Below are 13933 nucleotides of genomic sequence, written 5' to 3'. Positions count from 1 at the left end.
GGAGTCTTGCAGGAGTTTGCTTTCTTGGGAAAGCATGGCAAGCTTGGTATCAGCATCCCCTTTACAGCCTCCTACAGCAGAGGATTGGGGTTCTGAGGTAGCCTTTACCTATGGCAGCCTGCCCCACCCTGCACCATACTAGGGGAGATGAAACTCTTCTGTCCCTCTGTGCATAGAGAAACGGCCTAGATCATGACCTTGCTACTGAGGCAGTTCCTTGATGGACAGCCACAGGGCATGCAGGATGCTGGTGTGTGAGGTGAGGGAGAAAGGAGCGTGCTGTGGACCAGAAGCAGTTGGGTTTCCGTCTGCCATCCAGTGCTTAGCATGCCTTCACCTGCGTTGAGTAAGAGCACAGGACCATTCTAGCTGTCAGTGGAGGGAGGCAGCCAACATCACCAGTGTTCTGTTGTTAGATGCAGCGTCTCCTGCTGTAGCTCCAGCTGCTGGGCTCACACACAAGACCCCCACCCCAGCTGGACTTGGTTTGTTCTGTTTACACACACACAGGGCTTCCTGATGAAATATGGCCTTGTTTATATTTTAGACTGATCCAAGAAGAGAAGGAGAATACAGAGCAGCGGGCAGAGGAGATCGAGAGCAGAGTGGGCAGTGGAAGCTTGGACAATCTTGGTCGTTTTAGATCAATGAGCTCCATACCCCCCTACCCTGCTTCCTCGCTTGCCGGCTCCTCTCCTCCAGGCAGTGGTCGGTCCACACCCAGAAGGGTCCCTCACAGTCCTGCCCGGGAGGTGGACAGGCTGGGTGTCATGACTCTGGTAAGTGGCCCTTTTTCACTTCATCTTGTTGGGGAAGAGTTACACGTGGAAATCATATCTTCCTCCAAGAGGTTCCAGGAGTAAAGACAGAAGCAGGTGATCTCTATGCGTTTGTATCTCACCTGTTCTGTGTAATAAGTTGGGTTAGCCAGGGATATATCGTGAGAACCTGTGTTTTTGTTTTTTTTTTTTTAAGTTAACTAGTATGTAGTTATTTAGTAATGTAAATTTATAAATTAACACATAGACACACACACACACACACACACACACACACACACACACACTATAGTTAACGTATAATACTTGAGTGACTGGGCCAGCACATTACACTTAGTTGTGGGATGCTAGGCAGGGGCCTAATGCCAGCCAGAAAGTACTGTGTGCTGCCTATTTCCAGCAGAAGTAACTATGGAGAGGCGCTGCATGTGGAAAAAGTTACAGAAAGCCTGGCATGGAGGCCAGTGGTGGAGGGAGCACTGCTTAGCTTGTGCCAGACTTGGCTTCCATCCCCAACACATTTTTTAAAATGTGCAAAGGAGTCCCTTAGCCTTTCACAGGAAGGGGTGTTTCTAAGCCCAGAGGCACAAAGGCCACTCAGAAGACCCATGGGCTATGGCTCCAGAGCAGATGAGCATCTTGACTGGTCAGTTTGAGGCACTTTTGTCCCAGAAATTCTGTGACCAGGTATACAGATGTCAGGATACCCAGTGACTGTTGAGGGCATGTATATGTGGTCCCGAGAGCCCACAATGTGACTGACCTCTGACCTGCTCTGGGAGCCAGCCACCTGCCATGCTACACTTGTTTTGCTGCTGCTTTCATTTGCAGTGTCCCACAGCACTGGTGGTGGCCGAGTAATTAAATGGTGAATAACTTTAACGGCGTGTTCAGTAGTATAGGCTGTTGTGTTTTGATGCACTGTATAGTAAGTGTCATTAGTGTAGTAGGTAAGATGTTACCTTTCACAGCATGGTCTGTGCCTTTATTCTCCTTCCAAACAGTTTTTAGGAATAGCTGTATATCTTCTTTCAGCTTAGACCTGCTGACTGTCAGTCTGCTTCCATATGATCCTGACCCCAGATCTCTGTCTGTCTGCCCATCTAGCACCGTATGCTGCAACAGTCCTCCTCCAGCTCCTGCAGATGACCAGGCACCCAAGTGCACATTTGCTGCAGTACGCTGGAAGAATGGATTGTTGGGCTTTTTCATGTTAAGGATTTGTTCTCTGTTACTTGTGTATCCTGCATGTATCCACAGGCAGGAAGTGGTGTGTGGCCTGTGATTCTGCAGAGATGACAAACCTCATGTGGTACTGATGGGAGCTGTGCACTTTGGTTCTAGTATCACATGGCTCTCAGCTACCTGCTGCTGTCTCTGATGAACGCTCATCAGAAATTTCTGTAAGATGTAAAGGCTCTCCCTGGTACCCACCATTCCACACATTTTCTCAGAGGGGAGCCTCTACTCCTGCTGCTTTAAACAACATTGTTTTGAAAACGTAAATAAAATTCGATAGAGGTAGGGATTTTACATTAATGTGCAGTAGACAGTTAACTCAGAACAGGTTTGTTTGACTTTGTAACAGCTCCTGGAGGAGTTATTATATTCCTATGTGTTTGTAACTAGCTGCAGAGGCTGGCTCAGAGAAATCCACTGGGTTTTAATCCAATTCCTATGTTCAGACTCAGCCTTAGCCAAGTAATAACTAGTGTTGCCTCCTGGGAAACCTGCATCATTTTTAACTGTCTTGAGAATGTTTATTTTCAGTGATATTTCCTCTCAGTGCTAAACCTGTGTCTGTCCTTCTGGCCCTGCTTAGCCTATTTGCCTCACTGGTCCTTGAGTCTTTTCCCCCACATGTGCAGTAAACCAGCTCTCTCTCTCCTTTCTTTACACGCATCTGTCAGCCTAGTGACTTAAGGAAGCACCGGAGACAGGTAAATCACTTGCTGACCTTACACACCTTGTGTCTCCATGAATAACACACTGCTGTGATATGAAGAGAAGTAACTGACTTCTCACAGCAGTGTTTAGTCTGACCCTGCATGACCTGATGGTGGTCGTGTGGGAAGCCTGTCCCTGAAATACTGGGGCCGAAGCACTTGTGTCTGATGGTTGCATGCTTGTCCACTCACTGTTCAGAAGTGAAACTAAGATTTCTGGAGGCAGAGCTGCAGGGGTGTGCTGTGGTGAAGACTGGGGCCGGCTCACAGGGAGCTCATGCTCATGCCAACCATGGGCCTAGTGTGGCCAAGGCATTGTTTTTGTTTGTTTATTAACAATTTTGTTTCTTTGAGAAAAGGGTCTTAATCTGTGGCTCAGACTGCCCTGGAACTCACTGGGTGGCCTAGATCTGCCTTGAACTCAAGGCAATCCTCTTTCCTCAGCCTCTTGGGCACTGGAACCATTGTCTTAAACTCTCTGCATCTCTGTGGGATACAGGTCATCACATTTACTCCGTTTATCAATGTGGAGCTCAAGTGTCTGTCTCATGGTCTGGGGCACAGGGATGTGTTCAGGTCTGTCTGACTTCAAAAGCTGAGCTGGTGGCCTTTTGCCAGCTGCCCTGATTTCCTGGCAGTATCTAGTGGTCAGTAGTGAGGTCGGTGTGCTAGGCAAAGTTGGGAAGAGCTGGCAGTAGCTCTTGGTGGTTGACCTAGACGTTCTACTTCTGATCTTCCGTGCTCCAGTCAAGGAGCCCTGCCCTGTCACCAAACTTCCTAGTCACTGCACTGTGGAGCAGGGGTGACTTCCATCCCCATCTGCCACTGATGTGTGCCAGTAGCATGGTCCTCATGGTGCTGGGCTTTGTTGTCTTCTTGCCTTTTTTTTTTTTTTTTTTAAATTTAAAAAGAAAAAGCTATGTATCTGTGCTGTTCAGACAGTGCCCTTGCACAACAGGAAAGTCACAAGTTCTAAGACAGTCTGGAATACAAAGCAAGACCCCATCCCTACCCCTGTCTCCAACCAAAGAAACCATGCCAGGCAAGGTGGCTATAGTGACATAACTCTCCAGTTGCCTTGCATGGTGGTCCTCTCAGCCCCATTGGCTTGTGTCTGTGAGGAAGCAGTGTGTGAGCCACAGTCCACTCCAGCATGGAGACCTGGTCTGCAGAGCCAGGCTTGGGTTAGATGTTGCATGTGGTGTACCTTGCCTCTCCTTTAGTATCACTGGCAAGTGAAGGTCACTTCTCTACTTGGTACCATTGAAGAGTCCTAGTGCCACCCCTTCTTGAAGGAGCACAGAGGGCCCACCTGTGAGTCTCGGTCAGGATTTGGGACCAGCTTGAGAGTTGTTTTGAAGTGAGGTTCTGCTTAAGAGCATAATAGTGCACATCCCCACAATATGGATTGCACCTGAACTCATTCTTTGCTTTGTGCTTAAACACTGATTGCAGTTTTAGCTGTTAACATTTTCTCCAAAGTTTCTAGCCATTGTAGCTTTAGGGAGAAGGCGATGGACTCCTGGCTTCCTGCATGCTTAGCGTGTGCCCTTCAGAACCCAGCTCAGACCTATGATGCCCACTGCTGTTTTGAGATCATTTTAGACAGGGAGATGTAGAGTGTATGACTACTGGTTAGTTAGTGTCCTGAGCTGAGGCAGCCTGATGCTGAGCAAATGGGCTGCAGTGGGACCAGTGCCCCTTAGTGCCATTCCAGCAGTCAGCTGTCAGTCCTCTTGGGCATGCAGATGCTTGCTGGACTTCATGAAACCAGATAGTGCAGGCAGATCCATAGGACCCCACTGGGCGAAGCTGTTCATGGCTGTGGACCCTCTGTCTATGCTCATGGCCATCTTAATGACATATGCAGGATTATTCTATCTAAACCAAAGGTCTTAAACTGCATATGTGCTTGCAGTAGTCCAAACACCCAGAAATGCAGCCGTGCACATGGGTGTGGTTCATGCTGTTCACGCTGTTCTGTGTGTTCCCAAGCCCCAGACAGGAAGATGCTGGCCACTTGCTGGAAAAGAATCTGCTTCTACAGTGTTCCCTCAGAGAGACCTGAGGAAGGCTGTCAGAACTCCTGGTCAGGACAGCTGGTTGCCCTGATGTGTTGGCCAGGATGAGGTTGATAGCATGGATCAGTTCTTGGCTGCCTTGTTAGGCATTGGCCCTTGAAGTCCCCAGACTACTTCAGGGAGGAATTGCTAGTGTCCTGTGCCTGCCTGCTCCATACTTTCTCCAGGGAGATGTGCTGTGAATTACATTGTTTTATGCTGTTTGGTTCCCTTCTGGACAGAAGTCCTCAAGATTGTATGAACTAAAATGCAGCCTTTTAGCCAGACACAGTGGCATCTCCTGTAACTTAGGCACTAGGAAAGCTGAAGTGGTAGTGCTCTCACAAGGTCCCATCTCAGAACAAAACTACAAACAAAAAAATGTGTCTGTCCTCTTGTGCTAGCAGAAAGTGGCTAATAGATGTTTAAGCTGGGGTTTAGTACATTGTTCACTGCTCTTGCCCTTATCTTGCCTTCAGTTGCCAGCTTCCAGAGAAGAGGTACGAGACGACAAGACGACGATAAAATGTGAAACCTCCCCCCCATCCTCCCCAAGGCCTCTGCGCTTAGACAGGCTGCACAAGGGTGCGCTGCACACGGTCAGCCATGAGGACATCAGGGATCTGAGGAAGTAAGGAGTGGGGCTGAAGACAGCAGCCCCTGTGCGGAACTGTGCTTGTTTGGGGTTTAAGAATATTAACCATAACTTGATCAAACATACAAGAGTTCCAGGTTATTCAGTTGAAGTCACTAACATTGCCCTTGGTAGTTTCCAGCAGAAGGTCCTGTCTGGGGAATGTTGTGAAGAATGATGCTCCTGGACCTCACAGCCTTGCTCCTCACATACAAGTGCCTGTGTGGTTCTGGATGATGCTGTTCTACCAACAGCTTGGTTTCTCCTGTTCTCTGGCCTTCATGGGTCTTCAACTTGCTGGGCAGTCCATGTTTTTCCTACCTCTTTATTAATGCTTCTTGTCATGAAAATAGGTGTTTGGTTGGTGAGATAGAGACCGTCATTGCATAGCCATTTGTAGAGTTTCTGTGCTATCCTGAGTAGGGTTGGGGAGGGCATATGAATGGTAGCTCCCACCCAGCTCTGCAGGTAGTAAACATCATTCTTGACCGACAGTTAATTTCTCTGGTCCCCATGAGCACCTCCTTTTTGCTGCTCTCACTTGCTGGCCTGCAAGCAACTATCTCTGCTGAGTCTAGGCCTCCTTTGTAAGCTAGTTGGAGGCCAGGCCTCCCCTTAAGAGGTATGACAGCTTCCTAAAGAAGCTGGGGTTTCAGAACCAACCTTTGCTTTGTGATTTTTGGCAGCCTGTGTCACTGCACAGCATACTGTTGAGAGATTTGATGCATCTTAGGAACTTTCAGAAGCAGATACTAAAATTGTAGAGTGTCCGTCTGGGTGTTGTGACTCATGGCTATCAACCTGGTGTTTTCAAGGCTGAAGCAGGTTGTCATGAGTTTCAGGCTAGCCTAGGCTCGAGTGAAAGCCTGTCTTAAAAACAGCTCAGGGAAGTGTTGCAGTGCTTGTGTTGTGATGCAGACTCCTGTGTTGTGATACAGCCCCTGGTAAATGTCCATTTTCTTTCCTTAAAGCTCCACAGGCTCCCAGGATGGTCCCGTGAGCAACCCTAGCAGCAGCAATAGTAGCCAGGACTCCCTCCACAAAGCCCCAAAGAAGAAGGGCATCAAATCCTCCATTGGCCGCTTATTTGGGAAGAAGGAAAAGGGCCGGCCTGGTCCGCTGGGCAAGGAGTCACCAGGGCAAGGTTAGTAGGTTTGCAGTAAGCATTTTAACAAAGGTGTGAGGTGCTCCTGGGTGCTTCTGTGTCTGCCTGTCTCCCACATGCCACCATGCTACGGGATGTGGGCCCTCGAAAGGTCTGCAGATATGACTCAAATAGCAATGGCTAGCAGTTTAAGACAAGATAGACAAGGCATCTTGTCTTAAACAGTTTGCTGGGCTGTTTAAGCTTAACTCTCCCTTTAGAGAATGAGGCTGAACTTAACCCTACCATGTTGGTTCACTTTAGTCTGGGGCCTCTGCTTCCTTGTAGCTGGTGTTTCAGAGACAGAAAATTCATCTCAAGATGCCTTGGGACTCAGCAAACTGGGAGGGCAAGCTGAGAAAAACCGGAAACTTCAGAAAAAGTAAGCTTCTCATTGTGTCTCCATAGGAGGCAGTCTCCAGGGTGAATGGTGTTGAGGTTTCAAATTTTGTACATAGCTATGTGCATGCACAGCATACCAAGGGGAGGGGAGGTGGAGACGGGAGGATGCCTGGAGCTTGCTGGCCAGCCAGCCTAGACAAGTGGACAAGCTTCAAGTTCAGCGAGAGCCCCTGTCTCAGATAGTAGGTGGAGAATGACAGAGGATGGTTCCTGATGTTTAGCTCCGCTTCCGCATGTAACTGGAGTGTACCCACATGCATGAATATGCACACATACATACTCCCCCTTTACACACGCATGCGCGCGCGCGCACACACACACACACACACACACACATCTTTTTTAAAAAAGAATTTGTAACCTATTAAATAAGTATCAATTCTTTACTAAGTCTTGAAAAATTGGAGGTGCAGCTTAGGGTAGAACAAGCACATTGTGTGCTAGGCCCTGGGTTTGCAAAGAGTAAAAAAAAAAGCCAGCAAACCAAATCTCTGTGCTGAAGAGAATTACTGTTTTCACTCTAGGGACACAGACGTGTGGGCTTCCTCTGCAGAGACTGACTGTCTGACAGCTTGCTGCATTCAGAATCAATGAAGGAGGCAGGTAGATAGGATGAAACAGTGCATCAAAGAACAGGCCGAGGGGTAGACCACAAGTGACAGCTGAACTCAGAAGGAAAAAGAGGCCTTGGGCCAGGATTGACTGGGAGGCTCTGCAAAGGATCTGAGTGCTCTAGAGACAGTGCACTGCACCTGGGGTGGTGCTGGCCTTGCTGTTGAGACTTCCAGTCATGAGCTCTGCCTGTCAGTGCCCCACATAAGAACCAGGCTCCACTAACAGTGCTGTGGGCTTCCTAACCTTCAGGACTCTGCAAATGGAAATTTTTAGAAACTTCTTACCATCCAAATTTGATCTGGAATATTGCTGCCTTTGAACTGAGTAAAATGTTTTACAACACCTTGGGAACTGCCGTCTGGCAGTATGAAACTTGGTATTAGAACAGCCTCTTGACTCCTGGGACAGCACTAGGAAACTTTTATGCCCCCAGATTACACTGCACATGGTTTGCTAATGCCTTTAATCCCAGCACCTGGTGGATAGCCTGGTCTACAGAGCAAGTTCTAGGATAGCTGGAGTTACACACAGAGAAACCTGTCTCAAAAAACTAAAAGAAAAAAAGAAAGGGGGTTAGATGCCCTCCTCACCTTTTGTGACAAGGTCTTTCTGTGTAGCTTAGGCTGGCTTCAAACTCATCACAGTCCTCCTGTATCAGCCTCCCAAGTGTTGAGATTATAAGCATGAACTGTCACATCCCTCTTAGTACATTTACTTTAACAGTTGTGTGAAGCAGGAAGGCTCTATAGCTAGAAAGTGAATGTTGGCAGTCTAATGAGTCTGCGGAAATCCTACTTGGGAAAACTGGCGGAGGTGGGAGGGTATTGTCAAGATCCAGGGGTCAGCCCAGTTCCAGGTTCAATGGCGAGGAGGGAAGTAGTAATGTTCTCACAAGACATCTCAGGGTTAAGTCAGCGAGCCTTCTGTGTCTGTAGTTCTGACATTATGTCCATGACATGATTGGGGAGAGAGGTGCACCCCTCAAGAAATCTGAGACTCGGGGTTGGGGATTTGGCTCAGTGGTAAGGCCCCGGGTTCGGTCCCCAGCTCCGAAAAAAAGAAAAAAAAGAAGAAATCTGAGACTCAGATATGCAACCTTGTCATGGCTCCGTTTGGGCTGTACGGTTACAAACCGCCCAATAGGGAAGGCTAAGGAGGCAGAGGGAAGCCAGTGCTAGCCACCTTTTTGGGTCCTGCTTTTTGTGATTGATAGTCCTCAATGTCATCTGACTAGTTCCTAATTCATGTCTCACTGCCTTTACACTGTTTCTGCTGCTGCATGGCTCTAAGAAACAGCAAAGGCTCTTGCCAGTGCTGGAGGGAGCTCAGGGCACCCCAAGGGTGCAGCAGGCTCCAGGCAACAACTAAGGGCTGTAGTGTACTTGCTTCGCTAGCTACCTGTTCGTTGCTTGGATCTGTTACTTCTGTTATCAGAAGTCCTAGCAAACTTCTCTGTTGAGGAGGACCTAGTCCAATTCAGTGTGAACTTAGCTTAGAAACTTTGTGGCCAGGCCATATACCCAGAATGGGCACTGCCTTGTGTGCTCAGAGTTTCTATCTTTATTTGGGGTTGATCTGTAAGGAGTGACTGTGCAGCTTCCTGTGGCTTCTCTGCCTGTTTTGATAAGTGATACCAGCTGTCTTTGAGGAAGGTTTGTCTGGAGGAAGCAGAAAGTACCCCAGTCACCAGTTGGTGCCCCAAAATACTGGCTCCCTCCCTGTAGCTAGGGTTGGTGTCAATCCCACAGATCGTTACTTCCTGAGCCCCACATGAGCACACTTGTCTGTCTCTTTTAGTATATGAGTAGCCTTGTCCCTCAGATCAGAAGTGCTATTTTGACTCTGCCTGAGACACCAAACAGTGCTGCTGCCTTGGGGATCGGCCCCTAGCCAGAGGCAGTGACAGAAAGCAGCCATTGGCAATAGGAGCCAACAGTGGCTGAAGCAGATAGGCTTGAAGCTGTCTGTGGCATTTTGACTGGAGGGAAAGTCTCTCTCTTGACAGTTATTATGGAGCCAGGGTTTGGGGTTGTGCTTTGGTTTTGCAGAGCTGGATCTCTCATGAAGTATTTGCCTTTAGAGAAAAAAGATTCTGGAATCTCTGGCCACTTCACATGCACACAGGGAGAAATGTAATTTTTAGAAAGAACCTGTGTGTGAGGATAGAAGCCACACCTGGTGTGTGCTAGGATGCAGTTTGCCCACTGTGCTGGTTCCCAAGGGCTTCCAACCATTCTTTTTTGTCTTTGTTTTTTGAGACAGGGTCTCAATATGTAGTGCAGGCTGTCTTGGAATTTACTATGTAGACCAGGCTGGCCTTGAACTCACAGAGATCTTACCCTCCTCTGGCTCCTGAGTGCTGGGATTAAAGGTGTGCCCCATTATTTGCAATTTGGGGGGGGGGAGTACCATTCTCGTAGATGTAAGGACACTCAGCACTAGGTATCCATCTGTTAACCTGCATGTGCTCTCTGGCCAGGGTAAAAGGGTATGGTGCCTAGGTTTTGCCCTTGTGCTATATGAACTTAGGTATGAGCACTACTGGGTGCCATTCAAGCTGGTGGTCATTCTTTCAAAGGAGGTTGGATTCTCTGGGGAATAAAGGACTCAGCCAGCTCCTAATGCAGGCATTCTGTAGTAAACACAAGCCAGTGTGCCAGCAGCTTGGGACTGTTGTGTTTTAGAAATTGGTCAGAGATGCCCACTTAACTGGCTCTTTTGAATGTGTCTCCCTCCTAGGCATGAGCTGCTGGAGGAGGCCCGCAGGCAAGGCTTGCCTTTCGCACAGTGGGATGGGCCAACTGTGGTGGTGTGGCTAGAGGTGAGTCCTTGTCACTAGCTGTGTTATAGGAACTCACCAAGTCCTCTCGTACTTGCCTGATGCTTTGGCCTTCTCGTTTCCATGTCTAGCTCTGGGTTGGGATGCCTGCCTGGTATGTGGCTGCTTGCCGAGCAAACGTCAAGAGTGGTGCCATTATGTCAGCCCTGTCAGACACTGAGATCCAGCGGGAGATTGGCATCAGCAACCCCTTGCACAGGCTGAAGCTGCGGCTGGCTATCCAAGAGATAATGTCACTGACTAGCCCTTCTGCTCCACCCACATCTAGGACGGTAAGTCTCCAGTTGCATGCTCTTGTGCTCTGGGAGGAGGGACTATCTCCTGGAAGACTACAGACCACCCCACCCACTTCCTTAGGTCTTTGAAACACCCAGAAGGACTCATTTAAAACATGGCTGTAGATGCCTTAGAATTTGCTTGTATGAATTGAATGACTCAAGACTAGCGAGCATTTTGGGCTAGGGTATAGCTCTGTGTAGAGTACTTGCTTAGCATGTGAAAGGTACTGGGTTCATTCTCAGCATTGGATAAAGGTTTTCAGGAAAGCTTGGCTGAAGTTGAGTGGGAGGCCCACTTGATCTCATGGGAGTATGAGGATCAGAGTTTTGAGGGATAACATACGTAGACCCCACTAGGTTAAAAATGAAAGCTTGTCTAGAACAACCTCAAGAAGAAAGATATTTAAAGGCAGAAATTGATTCTTAAAAACTTCACATGTGGGGCTGGAGAGATGGTTTAGCAGTTAAGAACACTGGCTGTTCTTCTAAAGGACCTGAGTTCAATTCCCAGCTCACAACTGTCTGTAACTCCAGTTCCAGGGGCTCTGGCACCCTCACACAGACATACATGCAGGCAGAATACCAATGCACATAAAAATAAATAATTTATTTAAAAAAACAAAACAAAAAAACCTTACATGCATTTATTGTACCCGTTGTCCCAAGGGCTTCTGGGCAGGAATTAAAAAGTATTTATTCTATACCTCCTGCCTTTTGCCTTTCATGCCTGATGACCCCTGACCACGCAGAGTTGGAATGTGCATTCACACAGAATAAGCAACTTGCTGAGCAGGTCACACAGTCCTCTGCCCAGACTTCTCACAGTGCAGCAGTAGGGATCCAGGGTCTCTGACCAGACAGGGGTGGCTGCTGGCCTGGACCTGTAGCCAGTCTGTCACAGAGGTGGGATTGTGCCCTCTTTATCTGCAGTACTCCCTCTAGGTAGGCTGTGGACAGGAAGGGCACTCCCTCCCTGCCTTAAGTCGCAGCAGAGCATGCAGGACCATAGATCAAGGGAAGAACACTTAGACTTATTTTGCTGAATTAAAATTCACTGGCATCCAGCTCCTTTCCTCCTCAATCTGTGAGTTCTGCCCTGGCATGGGCTCTGTGGCAGCATGTAAGGAGTGAGCTGCTTGCGTTTTCTCCGGAGCGCTAGCTCTGCGGAGCACCTTGGATGGTGCTAGTGAGGGATAGCTGCTGCCACCCAGTGTCCTGGGTACCAGAGAATATACTTTTTTTTTCTCACTGGACAGTAATTTTTCTCTGTAAAAATCAGCCCAAGGGGAAAGCCAGACATGGCTGTACTCCTGACTTAGCTTGAGTGACTGGAGAGATCCTGAAGTACCTTTGGCACATACCTTTCTGCAACAGCTTAAGGCCTCACCCCAACTCAGACTTACTTTAAAGTGTTGAAGTTTTTCTGTTCTCTGTAGGATGAACCCTGGGTTCTGTCTTCAGCTGTGGCTCAGAGCTCTTATCCAGAGAATGGCATTTGTTGCCACAATCCCTCCTGGTCCCTGGTAGTTTCATTGAGGCCCCTCCAAAGTCTTCCTCAGCTGTGCTCGTATGAGGTGCTCCGACTTCCTTAGCTTGGAAGTGTTCCCTCCACACTGTCAGGCACAGGCATAGATTCCTCCCTTGAGCTTACAGTAACACGCATGTAGATTTTGGTCCTGTCTCTGGCTGTGACAGGGAGGCAAAGGGGACATGGTATGGTTAATTTTGGCCTGTCTGGGCTGGTCACCTGGTGTATACCTGCCAGCTGGAAGAGGGGCCTTCTGCTGATGTTGGAATGAGGCTGCTTGTGGGAGGGATTCCTTTAGGAAGTGCTGGAGATAAAGCCCAGGGCCTTGCACTGAGTCTCACCTTCAGTCCAGTGAGATTGTTGTAAGATAGTGAGAGAGCCAGCACTTCTAGAAGTCTACAATGGGTGCTGTTTTTTTCTTTGCATACCTCAGGGGCAGACACAGCAGCTCAGCCCTGGAAGCTGTAAGCGCTTCTCTGTTGAGCAGTTGCTTGCAGAGTATCACTGCCGGCAGGAGGGCTGGGCTGATGTGGCTTTTATCATTTTCTGTGAAGAGTGGCCCTTGCCTCAGGCTCCTGTGCCTGAAGTTTATTTGTGTGCCCTCTCCTCTCTGTCATGCTTCCCTGGCCCCGGGATATGGCTGGTGCACTGGGCACCTTAGACCACAGGAAATGTCTGGTTGACACATGAAGAGATGGAAACACTCACAGCCACGCCACAAACGGTTAGTCACTGCAGCCTGCATTCGCAGGGCACGTGCTGTGTCAGACCAGCTTGGGCTTTGGCCTTTCTGTTGGGAATGAAAGTGTTAATATTCAGTTATTTCAGACCTTCTCCTCTCCCCCCCCCCCCCTTTTTAGGGTATCAACTAAGTGTACAAACTGGAGGGGTTTTTTGTTTTAGTTTTTTCTTTCCAGGATCTTACAGTTGCAGACATGCTCATTTAGATAGAATTGATTTGCCCTGGGGAGAGAGCTGAGTTTAGCACCACTGTGATAGTGAAACCCAGCTTTTCCTTCTTACTGATATGTTAGCATGGAAAGGATGTGTTTCTTGCATGAAAACCCCAGGCTGCTGGTGCTGTACAGACTGCATGCTGCTGTGATCCCAGCATGCTCACATGTCCAGCTATCCACGTTTGCCTGCTTGCCTTACCATAGCTTACAAACACTAACGGTTTGTTCTTTTGCATTCCTAACCACGTAACATCAGGAAGACGAGGAGGGAAGCTGGGCTCAGGTTGGCGTCTTTCTCTACCTACCTACCTTCAGTGTGTGGCAACAGAAAGTGTCTGTGGTGGGGAAGTGTGGAACTTGTCTTTCTAGATGTTCTTAGAATCCCAGTCTGCTCTGTGTGGTTAATGACTTGAAAACTTAGACGAGCCCAGAGCAGGCTTGGCAGCGTCTCATGGACAACTTTGAATAGTCTCACAGAGGCCTTGTGGTGGCTCTTCACGAGCTCAGGCTTCTGTCAGTGTGGAGTCCCTCACACAGGAGCCCACATCTTTTAAGTGTGCACAGAATTCCCTGCTGGAGTGACTTTAGTTTCAAGATCTCTTGGTAGAAAAAGTGAAATAATTTGCAAACCTCAAAGACACGATGCCTTTCCTGTATCTCTGTGTTGGTGTCTTACTGAGTGCTGCCCTAATGCTACAGAGACTTCAAGATCTCCCTGGGGGACTCTCAGAGTGAGGCTTCTTCCTGTCTCA

General features: G+C 48.4%; 1 protein-coding gene across 18 annotated transcripts in view; it reads left to right on the top strand.

The window, feature by feature from the left end:
- The window catches only part of Ppfia1 (PTPRF interacting protein alpha 1), a 77133-nt gene that overhangs the window by 51141 nt on the left and 12059 nt on the right, over positions 1 to 13933 (top strand). For 5 of the 18 annotated variants that reach the window (XM_006230720.5, XM_039108131.2, XM_006230715.5 and 2 more), the window contains 9 exons: positions 548 to 779; positions 2690 to 2719; positions 5265 to 5416; positions 6391 to 6563; positions 6852 to 6945; positions 10320 to 10401; positions 10491 to 10691; positions 12887 to 12949; positions 13438 to 13464. In XM_006230720.5, the coding sequence (XP_006230782.1) occupies positions 548 to 779; positions 2690 to 2719; positions 5265 to 5416; positions 6391 to 6563; positions 6852 to 6945; positions 10320 to 10401; positions 10491 to 10691; positions 12887 to 12949; positions 13438 to 13464 (1054 nt within the window). The remainder of the gene's footprint in view (positions 1 to 547; positions 780 to 2689; positions 2720 to 5264; positions 5417 to 6390; positions 6564 to 6851; positions 6946 to 10319; positions 10402 to 10490; positions 10692 to 12886; positions 12950 to 13437; positions 13465 to 13933) is intronic. The other 13 variants (NM_001106320.2, XM_006230723.5, XM_006230722.5 and 10 more) reach the window with 4 other exon arrangements.

This window comes from Rattus norvegicus, chromosome 1 (assembly GCF_036323735.1).
Source record: "Rattus norvegicus strain BN/NHsdMcwi chromosome 1, GRCr8, whole genome shotgun sequence".
In the NCBI taxonomy this organism is placed as follows: Eukaryota; Metazoa; Chordata; class Mammalia; order Rodentia; family Muridae; genus Rattus; species Rattus norvegicus.
Note: the sequence above shows the minus strand (reverse complement) of the source record. Positions and strands in the feature narration are given on the sequence as shown.